Raw genomic sequence first — 22,926 nt, 5'->3', positions numbered from 1 at the left:
TAATCCTTTAGAGAATAATCAACGATAATCTTCTGTCGTGGATGTAAATAGAAAGGCTTAGAATTATCCAAACTAAAAAAACAAGACATGCGACAATAAATAGATAAGCAAATCCATTGTTTGTTCTTTCTTCGAATCTTCGAATGGCATTGCCTATAATGAGCTATCAAAGTCATCGTTGGCCACCTCCCACCATCATCAATTGGTGGTCTTGCTATCCGGAGTAGGTCAATGGTGGTAAAGATCTTAGCTTAGGGAAAGAAACAATGTACTGACTTAACAACTATTATTACTACTACCACACAATTGCCATTGAAAACACACAAACCACAGAATCTCCCGCAAGAGGAGTAAAAGTTCATTGGTGTCTGACTTTGGTTAAAAAAATAAATACCTTAAGTGAACAACTCATGCAAGTGCTTTTCGAAATGGCACAAGTTTTCTTGTAGTCGATGACCAGTTTTTCAGTATAGCTTTAGCTTTACCATATCCAATTCATTCATTCTGTTTTTTTATTTCATTTTGCTGGGTTTAGGTTTTAAGGTTTCTGTGTTAAATGCTCCCACGTTTATTGGGCGTTTGTTCTGTGACACGTTTGCTTTTATGGTCCTGTTTTTTTTTGAGGGAGGTCAAGGTTGATAATGCGTTGTAATGCCATACCATGATGTCTTTTGTGAAATGCGACATTACCTAGCGTCAGTGAAAAGAACAAAATCATTATTATCGTGTACGTGATCATGTCATTTCTTTTGGAGCTTGCGAGGTTATTATTTTTGTACTTCGAGAAACGAGGGTAGATTTTGAGCTATAGTTTAAAATTGCAAAGAAATTTTAATTTTTACGTTATTATGATCTACACGAAAACTACAAAATCGGCTTAACCAACAATCGACTTGTTGTTGAAAATGGTCGAATCGATTTTTTGTAATCTTCACATTCGACTAATCGGGTTTTTTCATATTTGAAAATTAAGTCCAATCGACTTTTGTTGTTGGCCGAAAAGTCGACATTGCATTGAAAGGAGAATATGGCGAAAATATTTCTATGCTATCCGTGACGATATTATTTATTTTAAAAGGTACATCTATACGACATATGGTGAAAATAAATGGATAAAATTATCGCAGCCCTGAAAATTTACTTATTTTTCTGAAAATAATCAAAATTTTCTAAAGTGAATATTAACTTTGTCATTCCGCAGATTTGGCTTGCGGAGACTCAAAGAGAAGCAAATTTCATCCGATCTGGCTAAAATTTGGTACATGGTGTTGGTATATGGTCTCTAACAATCATGTCAGAATTGGTCCACATCGGTCCATAATTATATATAGCCCCCATATAAACGGACTCCCAGATTTGGCTTGCGGAGCCTCTAAGAGAAGAATATTTCATCCGATCTGGCTAAAATTTGGTACATGGTGTTGGTATATTGTCTCTAACAACCAAGTCAGAATTGGTCCACATCGGTCCATAATTATATATAGCCCCCATATAAACCGATCCCCAGATTTCGTTTGCGGAGCCTCTAAGAGAAGCAAATTTCATCCGATCTGGCTAAAATTTGGTACATGGTGTTGGTATATGGTCTCTAACAATCATGTCAGAATTGTTCCACATCGGTCCATTATTATATATAGCCCCCATATAAACCGATCCCCAGATTTGGTTTGCGGAGCCTCTAAGAGAAGCATATTTCATCCGATCCGGCTGAAATTTGGTACATGATGTTGGTATATGGTCTCTAACAACCATGCAAAAATTGGTCCACATCGGTGCATAATTATATATAGCCCCCATATAAACCGATCCCAAGATTTGGCTTGCGGAGCCTCAAAGAGAAGCATATTTTATCCGATCCGGCTGAAATTTGGTACATGATGTTGGTATATGGTCTCTAACAACCGTACAAAAATTGGTCCACATTGGTCCATAATTATATATAGCCCTCATATAAACCGATCCACAGATATGGCTTGCGGATCCTCTAAGAGAAGCAAATTTCATCCATTCCGGTTGAAATTTGAAACATGGTGTTGGTATATGGTCTTAAACAATCATGAAAAATTGGTCCACATCGGTCCATAATTATATATAGCCCCCATATAAACCGATCCCCAGATTTGGCTTGCGGAGCCTCTAAGAGAAGCAAATTTCATCCGTTCCGGTTGAAATTTGAAACATGGTGTTGGTATATAGTCTTTAACAGCCATGTCAGAATTGGTCCATATAGGTCCATAATTATATATATCCCTTATGTAGGTTAGGTTAAGGTTAGGATAAAGTGGCAGCCCGATTAAGATTCAGGCTCACTTAGACTATTCAGTCCATTGTGATACCACATTAACTAAAAGTACCTATTACATATGGGCACTTCTAGTTTTAACCGCTGAACCTTCTCGATTATTTTCTTCTGTTGAACCAACCAGATTGTTCCAAAAACATTAGCAGACTGCTTAACTTAAGGTTTTCCAGGTCCGTCAGTAATCTGAAGCTTTATGTCCCTAAAATTTGCTTACGCCTTACACAAAATGCAGGACACTCACACAAGAGGTGTTTTATTGATTCCTTTTCCTCCGCATTATGACAGCTCATACAATAGTCATTATACTTCGCACCAATAGTTTTTGCAAAATCGCCTATCAGGCAGCGACCCGTTATAGCAGATATCAGGAGTGATATCTGGCGTCTCGAGAACACTAGCATATCTAGTGTGCGGTTTAAGTTTAAATGGGGCTATATTTGCTTGGTGTCGTTACAACCCTTGCAATTCTCCCATCGAACATTTGCCATCATGTAAACCGATGTAAACCCTTATGTAAACCGATCCCCAGATTTGACCTCCGGAGCCTCTTAGAGGAGCAAAATTCATCCGATCCGTTTGAAATTTGGTACGTGGTGTTAGTATGTGGCCGATAACAACCATGCAAATATTGGTCCGTATCGATCTATAGCTAGATATAGCTCCCAGATAAATCGATCCCCAATCAGAGAAAAATCACGATTGTCACTCGAGCCAAAAATAATCTTCCAAAATTTTATTACCATGAAAATTTTGTCAAAATTTTATTACCATGAAAATTTTGTCAAAATTTTATTTCTATAGAAAATTTTGTCAAAAATTTATTTCTATAGAAAATTTTGTCATAATTTTATTTCTATAGAAAATTTTGCCAAAATTTTATTTCTATAGACATTTTTTTCAGAATTTTATTTCCATAGGAAATTTTTTCAGAATTTTATTTCTATAGGAAATTTTATTTCTTTAGAAAATTTTGTTTCAAAATTTTATTTCTATAGAAAATTTTGTCTATATTTTATGTTTTTGGGAAATTTTGGAAAAATATAATTTCTATAGAAAATTTTGTCAAAATTTTATTTCTATAGAAAATTTTGTCTACATTTTATGTTTTTGGGAAATTTTGGAAAAATATAATTTCTATAGAAAATTTTATCAAAATTTTATTTCTATAGAAAATTTTTTTTCAATATTTTATTTCTATAGAATTTTTTTCCCCCAAATTGCATTTCTATAGAAAATTTTGTCAAAATTTTATTTCTGTAGAAAATTTTGTCAAAATGTTATTTCCATAGAAAATTTATGAAGCACTTCTTAGTTGGAGAGGAATATTTTGCAAAATCTTCAAAAACATCAAGAATTCTACCAATCTACTAAACAGTAAAAAACTGCAATTTTTGGTAGACTCGTGTTCATAATTGTATAGCATATAGGCCCGATATAAAGCGACCCCAATATTTCAATTCTGGCTCTATAATTGCCGCACAACAGTTCATATCGGTTCATTATTATTTCTTCCCTATATATACCGGTCAAGAACTGAATATATACGTATTTCATCGACCTTTCTTTTGTCTAATATCAAGTGGAAATATGGCTATGTTTTAAGTAAAATATCGAAAAAAAAAATTTCCTATTTTTGAAAGTTTTTTTCGTTTTAGCAAAAATACAAAATGCCAAAAAATAGATGTTTTCATTAATTTTGAAGAAATTTTCAGAAGTTGACCTCAGTTAAAAAAAAAAAAAATCTTTCATGTAAAGATACCCATTTTTAAGAATCACCTATTAACGGACTTCATTGAAAGGTTTGGGCAAGGAAAAAATTAAAAATCAGAGAAATGCATCTTCTATTTTAAGCAAAATTCGCATTCGTATTTTAAGGACATGAAATCTATGGCCTCACGACAATATTTTTATCAGTGTATTTGCAATTTCAAATTCTCCTCTTTTACTATTATTGTAGTTTTCAACCAAAAAATGAACTTTAAACTTGTCTTCTACTCTTCCGAATACACGTAGACGCTAAAAGTGTGTATCGCTGTTTTCTTTCATTAATAGACCCACCTCTTCTGCTATTTTACCTTGGCAAAATATCATGCACTGCAATGTAATCTTATAGAAGGAAAAAGACAGGTACAACGACAGACAAATCGCCGAAGCAACATTATCCCATCTGTGGGGAAGTTAGTAAGAGTTACCGAAAGGTGTTTGTCATTAATGAAAAAAAAAACACTTGTTGGCTTTTTTCTCAGAACTTCACTTCTATTAAATCTTTCTCCAGCAAAGCTTACTTGGCTTATAATTCAAGCTCAGTACTTAGTGAAGAAGATCTTAACTTTCTGTTAGAGAGAATGCCTTGGCCCTGAAAGAAGACAAAAACAGCGAAAAAATTACTAAAGAATTTGTGTCATGACTTTGGGCACCATTTGTAATTTGGATAACTATAGTCTTGTTTTACTACCTCTTTGGCAGAACTTTCTTCTTTCGTTTGTTGAAAAATATTTTGGATTTTTTTTGCTGTTGAGATTTGTAAATGGTTATGTGCCTTTTTTTAATTTTTGGGTTTGTCATTTGATATGCTAATTTTGTACCCAATCTTTGTGTTTTGTGTGTAATTTTGTTGTTGAGATTTTTTCACGAGACTGGGTGGAGATTTTTGATTTAATTTGAGAATATTAAATAGTATTTTTTATAAATGACAATGGGAAATTTCAAATTTGTGGAGAATAAGGAGGTGTAGGAAATAAAAAAAAACGAAACATTTAAATTCATAATGAGTTTGTTATTTGGATGAATGCGATGCTTACACCCACCTAATTAAGTTCTTTGACCACTAAACAATATTTTAACAAATTTTATGGAAGACTACTTCAAATGACATTAGTGGGATAATATTTGTACGATGACGTTTCGAAGAAAGTGTTATGAAATGCAATATTTGAATAGTTTATTGGAAGAATGTAGAAACTTCGTTGGTTTTTATTCGTATTTGTGATTATACTAATTCTTTGGTTATTTAATCAGCGATTTAAACCAATATTTGGTTATGGTATATAATATGTGTCAAAATTCGCCGGCTACCTTGAAACAAATGTTGTCGTGAGACCAAAGATTTCATGTCTTTAAACTACGAATGCGAATTTTACTTAGCATAGTGTCTTGACTACAAAGCGAAAAAGCTTTCAAAATAGGAGAAACTTAGCTTAAATTGTACTTGAAGACGAGTCTGAATTTGGAAATTTAAGTTATCGTTAAGACATGTTTTAAGGACTTTCATAGCACACGAAGAAAAAATCTGAAAATACTTATAACTTAAAATTTTATTCCTAGAGTCAAGTACGCAAAACTCAAATTTAAAAGAGAATTGCGTCTTTACTTCAATTCTCCGCTTCCTTGGCTAGGAATCAATACAAAAATCATTAGTGCTAAGACAAAATCTTTGGAACAGGGTATGCTTTTATTTCAGTGTATAAATATTGGTCATAAATATCCAATTATATTTACTCATGGAGTTAGCTCCTGAGTCGAACTAGACGTGTTATGTGTTGTGCCCATAATAAAGGTCAATATTGATTAAATGTTTCATACGTGGGTAGTCCGTTAAGTACCCAGCAAAAAAAGTGTCGCCAAAAAGTAGTGAAAATGTTCTCTTTGTATCCGGAAGTGGTGCAAAATTGGTGCAGAAGCGATAAATTGTCATAGGACGGATGTCCACCATTTAATCTTAAGGTGTTATCCGAATTCAGTGTTTTGGATGTGAATTAAAAAATTTTATTATAGTTTGCAAAATAGAAAATTTTTATATATTTTTTTTACGATTTTTAAGGCATTCTTACGCTTGTCTACAACGTTTGAACTAAAAAATTTCAATAATTCGCAATTTTTCTGGAATGAATTTAGCAATTTTGTCGACAAAATTTTAATAATTTGTAGCACTTTATTAATTAATTTTAACCTATCTGAAATAAAAAAAGTTTAAATAACCCTTTAAAAAAATGAAAATGTGAGTTATGAAAAATTGAATTAAAAAAACTGCCTGTGTAGTTAAAATTAAGAACTTCTTTGGGAGAACATTACAGGAAGTGCCTTTAAAGTTGAGCCTTTAGAAGAACTTCCAATTTTTTTTTGCTGGGTATCTAAGCCCCAAGATGTAAATAAAATCAACAAGTACAAGACTATATTAGACCCTACACCTCTTTGTAGATCCACATTTTCGATACCATATCAAATCGCTTCAATGTGTTGGGTGCTATTTATAAAAGTTTATGTTCCCATATACACAGAAAAAAATATCTCCAAAATATTTTCAATTAAAAAATTAATTAAAGTTGAAAAATTTTTCAATTAATAAATTAATTCATACAATTAACTTTTTAATCTAACTCGAAATACTAAAAAACGTGATGGATTATTTTTTTTTTTAATTTTTAAATAAAAATTTATTTAAAACAATCGATTTTTTAATCAAACTAAAAACACAAAGTCAGATAAGAAAGTAATTGAAAATAGTTACGTTTTTAATTCAAAAAATTAACTGAGTTTGCGATCAACATCAATTAAATTTTTAATTGAATCATTTTAAAAATTAATGGAAATTTTCAAATCAAATCAATTAATTTTTTAATCAAAAAATGTTTATGCCCAATTAAAACTGTGATTGATACTATCAATGTCTTCGTGATTGAAGACATTTCAATTAAAAAGTAATTGGATCAATTAATTTCGTGATTGCTACAAAATGTATAGACTTTAAATTTGTGTTAAGTCGGCTAATGTCCTGGGGTGGAACAGAGTGTTAGTAGAAAAACAAAATTGGGCAACATTTAAATCTGAGCCAATTTTGAGGCAACTTATGATCAGAGAATGAAGCCGCCGAGTCGCGCCGCCGAATATGTCGACTCATCTCGACTCAAATTTAGCCGCCAAGTAATCAAAAATATCGATTAAAATCAGAAAAAATTTTATTAAATTGTCGTATTTTTTCCAAAATTTTGAACACAACCGATCATATTTAATCTGCTATAATAATTTAGCAAAAATTTAGCTCAGAAAATTTGAACGAAAAGTAAATTTGTTTGTAAGATAGGTTGTACAACTAATCTCATTACCATTCGATTAACTTCAAATTGATTTTATAATGGATAATTGTCCGCCGCCGAGTAAACAAATTTATATCGGCTCAGCCGTTAAGCCGCCGCCGCCGACAAAAATGTGTCGGCTTCATTCTCTGGTACATATATGCAAATTGGAATCATATTTACAAGTTTTCGACTTAGCAGTGGCAATTTCACAAGGAAAATGTGAGTATTTTGGACATTTTTGCCCACATCGGAAAAAATATATATGTAAGCTATATCCAAATCTGAACCGATTTCAACCAAATTTGACATGCATAGTTACTTGTTAATTCTATTCCCTGAGCAAAATTTCACTTAAATCGGATTAGAACATTGACCTCTGTGGACATATGACGGAAAATCGGGCGAAAGATATATATGGCAGCTATATCTAAATCTGAACCGATTTCAATTAAATTTGGCACACTTGATGATACTACTCATTGTATTCTTTGTACAAAATTTCAAGAAAATCTGGGTAAAATTCTGGCTTCTGGGGTCATATAAGTGCATATCAGGCAAAATATATATATGGGAGCTATATCTAAAACTGAACCGATTTCTTCCAAAATCAATAGGGTTCTATTCTGACCCAAAACACATAGTTGTGCCAAATTTGAAGTCGAATGGACTAAAACTGCGACCTAGACTTTGATTACAAAAATGTGTTCACAGACAGACGGACGGACGCACAGATGGACATGGCTATATCGACTCAGGAGCCCAACCTGAGCATTTTTGCCAAAGACACCATGTGTCTATCTCGTCTCCTGAATGTTGAAAACATATGCACTAACTTATAATACCCTGTTCCATAGAGTGGCCCATGATATAAAAATACCTCACATGTGGCTGAGATATCAACATTAGCTTTTTACCGAGAACGTTAGACCGGTAGTGTATCAGACGGTGATTTTATATATATTCCGGACAACCACGTTCATTAGAACAATGCAAACGATCTGAAAACGGAGTACTTCACTTCTATGCTAAGCTCATGTAAAATTCATTGATAATGATCTATATTTGTACCAATTTCCTATCACAAGTTGGGAATCGAAACACTTTTTCCATCGGTGCGTTTTGCGTTTTGCTTCGCCATCCATCGTATTCTCTTAAAATTTGTAAAATTGACAAAATTTGTAAAATTATGTTCTTGTGCTCAAAAAAGTACTGAGAAAATTATTTTTTGTCTTTAATCACAAAATTTAATGATTCAATTGATATTTAATTGAAATAGCTTCAATAACAGAATCACAAAGTATATAGTACAAAATCAATTGATTCAATTAAAACAAGTATATACGGCCGTAAGTTCGGCCAGGACGAAGCTTACTTACCCTCCACCATGGATTGCGTAGAAACTTCTTCTAAACACTGCCATCCACAATCGAATTACTTGGGCTGCGGAAACGCTTGCCGATAGCAAGGTACTTAAAACCTCCTAACACCGTCTTCTAAAATGTAAGTAAGTCCAGTCGTGGTATATATTAAATTAACAAAATTTTCAATAGAAATAAAATTTTAACAAAATTTTCCATAGAAATAAAGTTTTGACAAAATTTTCTATAGAAATGAATTTTTAACAAAATTTTCTGTAGAAATAAAATGTTAACAAAATTTTCTATAGAAATAAAATTTTGACAAAATTTTCTATAGAAATTAAATTTTGAAAACATTTTCTATAGAAATAAAATTTTAACAAAATTTTCCATAGAAATAAAATGTTGGTAGATTTTTTTTTGGCTCGAGTGGCAACCATGATTATGAACCGATATTGACCAATTTTTGTGTGATTGGGGACCGGCTATATATAACTATAGACCAATATGAACCAATTTTTGTATGGTTGTTAGCGGCCATATACTAACGCCACGTTCCAAATTTGAACCGGATCGGATGAAATTTGCTCCTCCAAGAGGCTCCGGAGGTCAAATCTGGAGAAAGGTTTATATGGGGGCTATATATGTAATTATGGACCGATATGGACCAGTTTTTGCATGGATGTTAGAAACCCTATACCAACACCATGTATCAAATTTTAGCCGGATCGGATGAAATTTGCTTCTCTTTGGGGCTCTGCTAGCCAAATTTGGGGATTGGTTTATATGGGGGCTATATATAATTATGGACCGATGTGGACCAATTTTTGCATGGCTGTTAGAGACCATATACCAAAATTATGTACCAAATTTCAGCCGGATCGGATGAAATGTGCTTCTCTTTGAGGCTCCGCAAGCAAAATCTGGGAAAATTTTAGCCGGATCGGATGAAATGTGCTTCTCTTTGAGGCTCCGCAAGCAAAATCTGGGGATTGGTTTATATGGGGGCTATATATAATTATGGACCGATGGGGACCAATTTGTGCATGGTCGTTAGAGACCATATACCAACGCCATGTACCAATTTTCAGCCGGATCGGATGAAATATGCTTCTCTTAGAGGCTCCGCAAGCCAAATCTGAGGGTCTGTTTATATGGGGACTATACGTAAAAGTGGATATGGCCCATTTGCAATACCATCTTACCTACATCAATAACAACTACTTGTGGCAAGTTTCAAGTCGATAGCTTGTTGCGTTCGGAAGTTAGCGTGATTTCAACAGACGGACGAACGTGCTTAAATCGACTCAGAATTTCACCACGACCCAGAACATATTATGGGGTCTTAGAGCAATATTTCGATGTGTTACAAACGGAATGACAAAGTTAATATACCCCCCTTCCTATGGTGGATGGTATAAAAATAATTGACACTATCAGCTTGTGTGACTGATTTTAGTTTTGAATAAAAAAATTAATTGAACCAATTCAATTTTTAATTGAATATATTTCCAGACATTTTTTCTTATTTAATTGATATGGACCTATTTGTGTGTGTGTGTTTGTTGGAGACTTAAACCTAGCAAATGCAAGCTGGAGCCTGGTTGGAGCTAGTTTGTATTTAACTAAAGCTTGGAGCTTTAACTAGAAGGGTCATAAAATCAAATCTGGGAATCGGATAAAAATGAGAATCGGTTAAAAATGAGAATCGGGTTAAAATGGAGTTTAGCTATTTTATGCAACACAGGATCTTTAATCAAGTCTTAGACTAGAAAAAAAGGAAATTTTGTTTCTAGTGCTACTTTTCAATGGGTATTTTTGTATACAATTGTAACATACATTATTGGGGCACTCCGTTTGTGGTACAATGTTGAATTGTATCTAATATCTGCACGATTTGAACTAAAATTTATATTTAAAACGCTAAGCATCGCCCCCACGAAATCGCCAAAAATGACACACAACTATGCCTATAATATGCAACAGTTTTTGGATAGACCAAAAAACAAATTGAATATAAACAATAATAAAGAAAAGGAATATGTGGTTCATAGCATCGTTTTGGTGGTCAATAGAAAATAATCGATGTAGGTCAATTTTTGCTTTCTGTGTTTTGAAGTTTTCATTTTTTGTTATTCAGTTTGTTTTGCGTGCTTCTTCGATTTGTATAGTGTGTTTAACATACTTTTTGCCAATCGATATGGTTGCTGTAGTGTGTGTGTGTGTGTGTGCATACTCTACATTTACATTTTGTCTAAAACTATGTGGTGGGGTCTCCCCCTGGAAGAAAACAGAAAAAAGCGATACATGCACTACATGGTAGTATACAATGTGCTTAAACTAGATCAGTTTTTTCGATTTTAACTTCTGCTCTAGTTCTCTATAAGGCCGGCAATACAAAAAAAAAGAAGAACACATAATTTGTACCGCAATCGTTTTTTGGGTTCATTACAAAAGAAAATAAAAAACGAATGTGCTGACATGGTTTGATTGTTTGTGGTTTTTTGGATTTGTTAAATTTGTATGTCTTGATATGTAAAATTTCTATGAAAATTGACAGGGTAAATGTTGTGTGAAGGCTGTTCCTGTCAGTTTGCGTGTCCAGTGTTTAAAGCCAATAAAAGGAAAAATTCCAACTATTTTTGTTGTTTTGTTTTTTCTTCTTCTTATACTAAAAAAAACGACCCATAGATTGAAGTATTTCTTTTAAATTGTTGACGTTTACATATGTAGTGTCTCAGAGAGAAATTTAATTGCTTTTCTTTTGCCTGTTGCTATAGTATTTAATTCATAAATGCCTATAATTATAAATAAATAACAAATAAAATGATCTAAGTTAACAACTTTGTTATGATATACATACTCGCTCATATGTATGAAAGCTTAAGAGTGTACCCGTGTCAAGTGCATTAAATAGAAACAAAAGACTTAAGCAACATACTTGCTATGTGACCTGAGTTTCTTTCGATGCTTTCAGTGAGTGAGTGATGGTGAAAATATTTCTGGAAGGTGTGTTCGTTTATTCATCAGCCGAATGAAAAGAAAGTGAAAATTTTCTTTTATTTCAAAAAGAATTCAAAGTAGGTGTCTAATATTTAATTGGGGCATGTATATAGCTATAATTGATTTTTTCTTTGTATACTTTGAATTAAAATCAATTAAGATTTCTTTAATTTGTTAGCTAAAATTAATCTACGTTAATCAGTAAATAAAAAAAAATGTTCGTGATGGTATATAAAGAAAGAAAACACCAGCAGAATAACAACCCTTTCATTTGTCTTCATTTTGGAATCTTCAATTATCAGGTAATATTCAGTGACGCTAACCTTTTGTAACAAAAATGGTTTATGATTTTTTATATTTGTAGATATTGAAATTGTAAAAGGAGGACAAAATCGTTAGGCAGCAACTTATTAAAAGTGAAAAGTACAAGAAGAAGAAAAAGTGCGTTTTACAGTTGATAATATCACACGGAAATTGGAAATAGTGGAATAATAAACTAATATTTCAAGGAGATTCGATGCTGTTGATTCTTAATAAATATATTCAATATATTAATAAAACATGTCTTTTATTGAAGATAAAATTGTTTATATAAATAAATAAAATTGTATTTAAAAACGAAGGTAAGCAGTTCGAATTATGAAGTAAAAGTTTTACCACAAATGTGTAAGATTTGTCCAAATGAATGAAAAAATGTCAATAAAATCATTCCATATATGAATTCAAATCAGTTAAATTTTTTCATTCTGTAGTATAGTGGTACATAAATATAGGAAAATGTTAACTAATATATGGAATGCATTATACCTAATTTCTACGAAAATCACATCGTTCAAACAAATAAAAATGTCTTTGGCGCTATACGAAGTTCAACTTTCTTCACAATGAGTTCATTTTAACTTAAAGAAGGGGTCACTTTTTTCTGGGTGCACGTACTAAATTTCAACCGAATCGGATGAATTTTGCTCTTCCACGAGCTCCGGAGGTCAAATCTGGGGTTCGGTTTATATACGGGCTATATATAATTATGGACCAATTTTTGCATGGTTTTTAGAGACAATAAACTAACTTCAAGTACCAAATTTCAGGCGGATCGGATGAAATTTTCTTCTCTTAGAGGCTCCTCAAGCCAAATCTGGGGATCGGTTTATATGGGGGCTATAAATAATTATGGACCGATGTGGACCAATTTTTGCATGGTTGATAAAGACCATATACTAACACCATGTACCAAGTTTCAGCCGGATCGGATGAATTTTGCTCTTCCGAGGGGCTCCGGAAGTCAAATCTGGGGATCAGTTTATATGGGACTATATATAATTATGGACCGATTTCCCCCAATTTTTGCATGGGTGTTTGAGGCCATATATTAACACCACGTACCAAATTTCAACCGAATCGGATGAATTTTGCTCTTCCACGAGGCTCCGGAGGTTAAATCTGGGGATCGATTTATATGCGTGCTATATATAATTATGGACCTAAGTGGACCAATTTTTGCATGGTTGATAGAGACCATATACTTACACCATGTACAAAGTTTCAGCCGGATCGGATGAAACTTGCTTCTCTTAGAGGCTACTCAAGACAAATCTGGGGATCGGGGGCTACATAAAATTATGGACCGATGTGGACCAATTTTTGCATGGTTATGAGAAACCATATACTAACACCATGTACCAAATTTCAGTCGGATTGGATGAAATTTGCTTTTCTTAGAGGATTAGCAAGCCAAATCTGTGGGTCCGTTTATATGGGGGCTATACGTAAAAGTGGACCGATATGGCCCATTTGCAATACCATCCGACCTACATCAATATCGACTACTTGTGCCAAGTTTCAAGTCGATAGGACAAACTTAGATCGACTCGGAATTTCACCACGACCCAGAATATATATACTTTATGGGGTCTTAGAGCAATATTTCGATGTGTTACAAACGGAAAGACAAAGTTAATATACCCCCCATCCTACACGCTCACAAAAAATCGCTTCTGTAACATATACTCCCAAACATATTTTGCTTCAAGCATATACATTTTTGGGTATTGCCCAAACATTTATATGTTTGATCTCTTCCAATATTTAATATGTTTGAAAGCATATTGATCTAAACAATATATGTTTGGGTAGTCTAAGTTCCAAACATTTTGTATTTTTGCATCCAAATTCAATAATGTTGTCTTCCAAAAAACAATATGTTATTATGTGAACATATAATATGTTTGGAAGCTTTTTGCACCCAAAAATATTATACGCTTAAAAAAAATTCTCCCAAACAATATTATGCTCAAAATTTTATTTATTTATTTATATATTTACAATCATAATGAATTATGAAAATAAACAGGTAATATAGGTGCTAACAACATAGGTTTTCGACCTGAATGCTCAAAATTTTGTTTCTGTCCAATTGTATATTCCCCGACATCTTTCTCACTTCACTTTTTCTGTAATACAAACACTCCTTTTTCTGTAATACAAACATTGTAGAAGAAATTATTCAATTTTATGATTTTTTTTATTTTAATTTTACCTTTTGCCGGACGGGGATTCGAACAGCGGACCACACAGTTTGTAAGGATCAAAGAAGTAGCTGATCAATTGCCCAAGGAAAAATAAAATGTTAATTTTGTAATAACAAGCAACAACCACCAACTTAATTCAATATCGCTCCCTGTTAAATAGCGCTCCAAGCTACTAAACACATATATGTTTATAGGCTATTTCTAAATTAATATATGTTTGCATCCAAGCATATTATATTTACAAACATTTTATGTCCCAAACATAATATGTTCTAACATATTAACATATATGTCCCAAACATTTTATGCTAGTTTATGAACATTATATGCTTGCACTCAAAAATATTGTGTTTAAAAATTTGTGTTCCAAACATATAATGTTTATAGCCAAACATATGAAAAACAGTCTTTTTCAACCGTGTATGGTAGTGTGTATAAAAATGATGGGTTCTCAAAACTTTTATAGCCTAGTAAAACTCCCAGGTGAGAAGCATAAAAAACCTTAATAGAATTAAATCCTTATGAAATATAATTTCACTTAAAAAAAGTAGCACTTAAGCCAATTTAACTTTATTTTAGCTAATGAAAGTTGTTATAGTTTTATTTTCAAATACTAATGTCTACTTTTTTTAATTACCTAAAAATATAAATAAAAAACTTATACACAAATGAAGCATAAAATTTTACTAAATCTGAATTTCGCACAATATAGTTTAGAGTTTCCGGAAATTTGTAAATTTTACCAACAAATATGAGTTAATTTTGAAAACAAATATGAGTCAAGTGCAAAGTCAAAAGACATATGTCTTGGTGTACTAGGAAGATTCAAAAATAAATAAATAAATGAAAATGAAAAAAGAAAAACTGCGACCATCATGAACTTAGATTTTTAATTTGTATCTTCAATTTTAGCATCAACAGTCGAAATTTTCCTAATTTCTCGAATCTGAAAAAAAATTTAATTATTTCTATTATCAAAATGTGTACCTTTTGAACTTCGTATGGTGCTAAGTATAGTTTAAAAATGAAGACAGCATTTTTTTCTACAAAATACGAAATTTTCCTAAATAAGAAAACAATTTATTGGGTCCAACAAGTTTCTGGAATTTGTCACAAAAAAAGTTTAAATAGTATCTCAAATTTTTCCATCAAAAATCGAAATTTTCCTAATTTTTTGAATATGAGAAAAAAATAAATTATTTTTTTCATAAAAATGTGTCCATAGTGATCTTCGTATGACGCTAAGTATAATTTGAATACTTCTTCAATATATTCTTGAAAATACGAAATTTTCCTAAACAAGAAAACAAAAAAAGTATATATATATATATATATATATATATATATATATATATATATATATATATATATATATATATATATATATATATATATATATATATATATATATATATATATATATATATATATATATATATATATATATATATATATATATATATATATATATATATATATATATATATATATATATATATATATATATATATATATATATATGAATATTATTGCCAATGACACCATGTATTTATCTCGTCTCTTTCTGGGTGTTGTAATCATATGCACTTACTTATAATACCCTATTCCACAGTGTGTCGCAGGGTATAAACATGTGTAGAGAACTCAACTTTTTGTATTGATATGTTACAATGGAAGAAACATGGATCTCTCACTTCACTCTGAATCTGTTCCGTATCTTTCTACTTCTTGTTTTAAGATCTGAATTGAATGTTTTCAAAAGAGAAAATTTTACAAAAAAAAAGAGGTATTCACAAAAATAGAGGTTTATTTTGATGGAAAATATAAAATTTGTTTACAGGAATGGAGGGTTGCTTAAAGCAGTTTATCACCCTTACAACGAAAATTCCAACTAAATTTGATTTAACTTTTCCAAACGTGATGCCGTTTGTGCTTTTTCCAAAAATTACCCTTTTCCAACTGTTATGAAGATTCCATAATAATTGCTACGATTATCTTGCGAACAAAGGTATCGTTTGATTTAAAAAAATAATAATAATGGCTTCATTAATAGGGAAAATGTTTTAAATTCCAAATTTGAATAAATTTATCGCATTTTCATTCTTGCCTTTTGCTTATTTCTAGTCAACATCTTTATTTTCCAAAGCTTTTCGACAGAATTTATAAATTTAAGAAAATAAATTCAAAACTAATATAATTTTGGTGAAATCGATTATCGTATATAAACTTACCACAGAAAGGTATTCCTTCTGGCAGCCAAACACCTTTATCACAAACTCTGCGTGCTGGACCCAGCAATTCAAAACCTCGTTCACAGGAGTATGAAGCAACTGTGCTATCTGTTAAATTTGCATTGGAAAATACCACTGTACTATGTGCTGGGGAACCAGGAAAACTACACGATCCATCTGTAAGAGAATGAAAGAAAGAAAAAAAACACTAAAATTAAAAGACTACATTTTACAAATTAGGTGATAACATCCATCACAGACACATATTAATCAGGTTTAAATTAAAAGAAATCAAAATATATAATGCATTTCTTCCTGAACATGCCAGCACGTATCAACATCATTAAAGCAAAATAAATGAAGTAATTTTTCCTCGTTTTATTTCATGTGTGTGCTTTGGGTAGTTTTCACAGTAATTTCTTATGTGCGAAAGTAAGGAGAAATGGGTTTATCGTGTATATGTCATTAAATAATTTAACCCAAATTTGGAGCTAAAACTTGCCCAAAGTTTACAACAGGAATGGCAATACTAAAGCATACTGAATTAAAAGCAATCAATCATAGGGTGGATCAACATTGGAAAACATGTAGAGGAAACCGTTGATAGGTCAATCGTTAACTCTTAGTGACTTGTGACTAATCATGGGTTTTGATTTCTTTGGGACGAAAAACAAAATTTACAGCGATTAGTATTTTTGGTGGGTTGTGACTTACGGACACTTAGTTTCGTAATAGTATTTCCATCAATGTTAGCGGGTGAGAGAGATGAGATTCGGAGAGAAATCCCAAGGACATCGATATTTGGAAAAGTTCGATCTCAAATCCAAACGGATGTGAACGGCGAAAAAATGAAGTGGTAAAATTGAAACTTCATTTCACGTTTGATCCCAGGTAATTATTGACGTTTCTTATAATTACAGTCGCGCAAAAGAGGTCGGCTGACTTGTTGCCACACCTCAGCAAGAGAAAAACCACCTAGGAGAGTCCGATCTCAGATTCTGGCGACTGCATATGACAATACGGTGTAATAATCTAAGACGATTTGCTTCAATTACGCTCGAATTAGAAAAAATCCTATCCGAAATTTTTAATGTAAAGCTTTGCATCAACTGAAAGGTTCGTAACACCCGATTACTCTTCTGTAGCAGAATCGAGACGACAAGTTACGGAAGATAAATGATATTGACGAAAAAGTACCAAAAATGTATTAAAAAATTACTTTTCGAAGCCAAAAGGTGCTATAATATGTAATTTAAGCACCTTTTGGCTTCGAATATTAAATTTAAAGACAATTGTAAAAGTATACGTATATTTAAATCTAGACCGATTTGGACAATTTTGTTTTTAGAATTTCTAAAAAATATCTTATTTTGCAAAATTTTATTTCTGCGAAAATTTTGTAAAAATTTTATTTCTGCGAAATTTTGTCAAAATTTTATTTCTATAGGAAATTTTATTTGTATAAGAATTTTTGTCAAAATTTTATTTCTAAAGAAAATGTCAACATTTTATTTCCATAGAAAATTTTGTCAAAATTTTATTTCCATAGAAAATTTTTCATCATTTTGGAATATGTTTATTTCTTCAATGTCCTACTTATACTTTGTAGAGTTGAGTTGATATCTGAGAAATGTTCACATTTATGGCAGAATAACTCTATATAGGGTAATTGTGATGAAAAAGTACCAAATGATTCGCGGTCGTGCCATGGTGCGTTTTGCAGTCGAAATGTACCAAAAAAAAGCACAAAAGTGTCAACTTTATCAACCCTACGACAGGTTAGTTTCTCAAAAAAATCGACGTGGGTTGAACATCAGTATGGATTTTCTCTGTTAAAACTCCTTTTAAAAGCAATTATACCAAAGACATCGACAATTAAAAGCCCAGAGACGTTGCAATTTTGACCGGATTTTTTAAGTTTTTGATTTCCTAAGTTATACAAACCCCTTTAGAGATATTTAAAAAATTCTTTCCACTGATTATCTTCAAAACTTGTTTGCTGACTTTAGAGCTGGCAGCAAGTCTTTCGTGACATTCCGAAGCAGCACATTGTCATAAAGGTAGAACAAACAGCCCAGGACACCGTACTGAGTATAGCAACATCTAAAGACGCATTGGACCATGAAGTTTGTGGTGAGGATACACTCCTCTTTGAGTGCTGAAGTGATGTTAAGATTAATTTCTGGTTCCCTTCACTTGGGATTGTTCAGCTTTCTACCCTCAATAGAGAGAATCTAGTACCCAGGAACCGTCATGCACTACAGGAACCGTCATGCATGCAATATACACTACATATGCAGTCGTTAGTTTCCCAAAACTCAACACAACCTTTCTGTGAAATCCTCAGACTCCCTCATCTGATATATTCCTATATAGATATTGGATTCTTATGAATTTGCACAATTTACTTTGTTAAATCCCTAGAGTACTACGTTCGTAAGTCAATATATTGGATATATTCCCACCCTCCCAATCCGCTCACACACCCGCACCGTTCATTGTCCTAACCCCACTAGCCACAGTAACTAAACCCTAGTCCTCTACACCTCTATGCGGATACTCATGTAGTATAGAAGTCACAGAAAGACTGCTATGATTCTTCTACCAGGGTCACATTATACTGCTAAGTAAACGAACGTACAAGGATTTCCTAGATCACTGAAAACACGATGTCGGGCAAGCTCTTTCGTTTAGCAATCCAGACAATAAGACTATTGAAGGCCATTTCCAACCCACACCTCCTCTCCTATCATGCACCATGGTTATGTTAGGTATAGTGGCAGCCTGATATGTCGGGTACACTTACCATTGGTACCATTGAGATACCACAGTGGTGAACTTGTCCCATATCACTGAGTGCTGCCAGATTCTATGTTAAGCGCTATGACGAGGGACCTCATTTTTATAGCCGAGTCCGAACGACGTTCTATATTGCAGTGAAACCACTTAGAGAAGTTTTGAAGTACACAGTAATGTCATCGGCATTACTGAAAAACTCTTTGGTGTTTGGTCGAAACTATTTTTGAACCCACGACCTTGTGTATGCAAGGCGGGTATGCTAACAATTGCACCGCGGTGGCTGTAGTGCGTACCTTCATGTCCTTCCTATCCTATGTGGCCACAATTATCCTATCCAAAAATGATGGAATCTATGGTTTCCCCACAGTCGTAGAACACATGTCTCTGTAGATCCGTCTGTTAATCTTCTATCACTTACTAGTCCACTCCGTCCACACTCCCTTACGTAAACCTAATCCAGTTCCTACATTCCACATCCCCTCAGAGATAGGACAGAGACCCCTCAATTCATCCCGTCATTCACCTAACCGTGCTAAGCTAATAATTTCATGCAAGGGCCCAAGTACCATTGTACTGCTCAAATCATTTCAAAAATATCGCAATCAACTATAAGCAGCATAGCCAGTCCCTAAATCTCTTGTACGGAAACCACCGAATACAAGTGATCAAGACAGTCTAACATCATATCCCGCCATACACCTATCCCATCATTGACTTCCACAGTGATGTACCATAACCTCTTTTATAAGTGTTCAAGTGATCTGGTTCCCTCCACTTAGGATCGTTCAAGTTTCTATTCCAAATAGAGAGTAACCCTATTCACGTCTTGGCCATAAACGGAATGCTTAGGTTAGGTTACGTGGCAGCCCGATGTATCAGGTTCACTTAGACTATTCAGTCCATTGTGGATTGGATTGGTGAACTTCTCTCTTATCACTGAGTGCTGCCCGATTATATGTTAAGCTCAATGACAAGGGACCTCCTTTTTATAGCCGAGTCCGAACGGCGTTCCACATTCCAGTGAAACCACTTACAGAATCTGTGAAACCCTCAGAAATGTCACCAGCATTACTGAGGTAGGATAATCCACCGCTGAAAAACTTTTGGTGTTCGGTCGAAGCAGATATCGAATCTACGGCCTTGTGTATGCAAGGCGGGCATGCTAACCATTGCACCACGAAGTGCTTGATATTCACCATTACTAAACTGCCGGTTTCTAAGAAGATGTATGAGGTGATTGGTAGCCCCTTGTCTATTATGCGTCCTGCTAGTATGGCATGGTTTCATATCCCAAACGTATGGTCCTACACGTCCTTTGGTTGACCTCTTTTCGATAATATATGTTCTCGGTCTTCCAATATCAACTGTACCCAATGGTCCAAGCGTTAACCAGTGTAGAGCACTATGCAGCTGGTTTGTCACTGGCTATAGGAACGTCAGTTTTAAAAGGGACTTCATATAAATCAGCGGTAATAGTGATGAGGGATGAAGGCTTCCATAAGTCAGGACATTATTGCAAGAAGAATCCCCACCAACATTCACTGAGTAACACGAAGAATATTTCCTTGTTCAAGGACTCCAACCCATCATGGGATAAGAATGTGTTGATAATGTAGCTATCAGTTATCCATTCAGAGATCGGTAGCTTAGCAACACATCAATGGAGGATTAATGTTTGTCGAGTCTTAGTTTTTATCTCATGGTCATTACTTTAATGCGTAATTTCAAAGGCACTCTAAAGTGGACAGGCAAAACATGCAATATGGCATTGAGGACAAATGTAGGTGATTTACTGTGTTGGTCTGTGGCATTAAAATATCACTAGTAGTTGAACTTTTATCCAACAATCTCTCCGTCACAGATTCATTGATGCAATACCCAAATTCCATGGGGATTTGTAAACCCCATCTGTGAAGTATACAAACAGTGCAACATTTTTCTTTTCTTAAAGTTTTTTATGTAACTTTGTCTTTATGCAAGACTTGGAAAACTAATATAATAAAAATAACAATAAATTGATTCCACCCTAATAAATACAGCCATTCAGGAAATGGGTTCGGTGTTTTCAATGATTAGGTGCTTTCTTCTTAGCTCACCATGGCATCATATACTGGAGCAATATTACAAGGAATGTTCAAGACTTGATTCGTAATGAAAATAAAGGAAAACAAAATTACACCTTGTAGGAGAGATATGAGTTCCATAACCAATGAACGCATAGTTTTATGTAATTTTTATTTAACTGCATGCTTGTAATAGCTTCAAGAAAGTCTCATACATTACGCATAGCCGAGCCATGGGATACCAAAGGCCTATGGACATATGATGATGATGATATATTGTGGGTATTCAGTATTTTATGGATTACACAATACCTTCTACAGGAGGCCAGTTAAAAGAAGAGTTGGCTCTTTGTGGATGAGCCAAAAATTTACTACATTTTTTACTTTACTTGCCCTTCCCATGTTAAAGCTTGTCTTCTTTGAAATAGCATTAGTAATGATGATGATGTAAGACCTATACATTTTACATTATGGAATTGGCAATTGTTGTTAGCGCATACATTAAAATAATTTTTTTGACAAATTTTCCAAAATAATCTTATGATTGATGTATAAATAATGACCATACTATGTTGAAAGGTATCTATTGTTTTATTTCAGGTTTCATCATTGTTTCTTGGGAGACCACTTTTACAATTACATCAAGTGAGTAGTTTAGAGAACTAAATTGTTGTTTTACACTCAAAAAAAAAAAAATCCAATTTACTTGGATTTAGACTTTCATTTAAGGATTTTGTTATTGACTTTGAACCAAAGAAGTAGCTTAAAATACGCCTCTGACATTTGGAAGAAAGGATTCTCCTAACTTGGGGCTAATGTAGGTTAGGTTAGGTGGCAGCCCCATGTATCAGGCTCACTTTGACTATTCATTCCATTGTGATACCACATTGGTGAACTTGTCTCTTATAACTGAGTGCTGCCCGATTCCATGTTAAGTTCAATGACAAGGGACCTCCTTTTTATATCCGAGTCCGAACGGCGTTCCACATTGCAGTGAAACCACTTAGAGAAGTTTTGAAACCTTCAGAAATGTCAACAGCATTACTGAGGTGGGATAATCCACCGCTGAAAAACTTTTTGGTGTTCTGTCGAAGCAGGAATCGAACCCACGACCTTGTGTACGCAAGGCGGGCATGCTAACCATTGCACCACGGTGGCTCCCTTGGGGCTAGTGTACTATACCCACTTTTGCCTTTTAACTCTTCCTAGAAATGCCCGAAAATCGACCCACAAAATTGGCCTAAATAGAATTGACCCGTCTTTAGACTTAAATATCGGCAACGCTCATGGAATCTCCAGAATTGTCTTCTACACCCTTCAAGCTAACAGAATCAATTTTTTTTGTTAAAACTGTGCCCCAACAATGAATTTTTAGCTGTTAGAAAATAAATTATTGTCCCCCTTTTTATGTTATTAACTAGATGACCTACGCCTCTGGCATTTGGGAGAGAGGATTCTCCTAGCTTGGGGCTAATGTGCTATACCCACTTTTGCCTTTTAACTCTTCTTAGAAATGCCAGAAAATCGACCCACAAATTGGCCTAAATATAATTGACCCCTCAGACTT

The 22,926-nt window shown here is 33.5% G+C and overlaps 1 protein-coding gene across 4 annotated transcripts in view; it reads right to left on the bottom strand.

The window, feature by feature from the left end:
- The window catches only part of LOC142230616 (uncharacterized), a 158,044-nt gene that overhangs the window by 43,649 nt on the left and 91,469 nt on the right, over positions 1-22,926 (bottom strand). For all 4 annotated transcript variants that reach the window (XR_012720752.1, XM_075301251.1, XM_075301250.1 and 1 more), the window contains exon 2: positions 16,498-16,674. Coding sequence is in view for 3 of the 4 variants with exons in the window: in XM_075301251.1 (XP_075157366.1) it covers positions 16,498-16,674 (177 nt within the window). In the remaining variant the exon portion in view is untranslated. The remainder of the gene's footprint in view (positions 1-16,497; positions 16,675-22,926) is intronic.

Source organism: Haematobia irritans, chromosome 3 (genome assembly GCF_050003625.1).
Source record: "Haematobia irritans isolate KBUSLIRL chromosome 3, ASM5000362v1, whole genome shotgun sequence".
Lineage (NCBI taxonomy): Eukaryota > Metazoa > Arthropoda > Insecta > Diptera > Muscidae > Haematobia > Haematobia irritans.
This window is presented reverse-complemented; position numbering and strand designations above follow the sequence as displayed.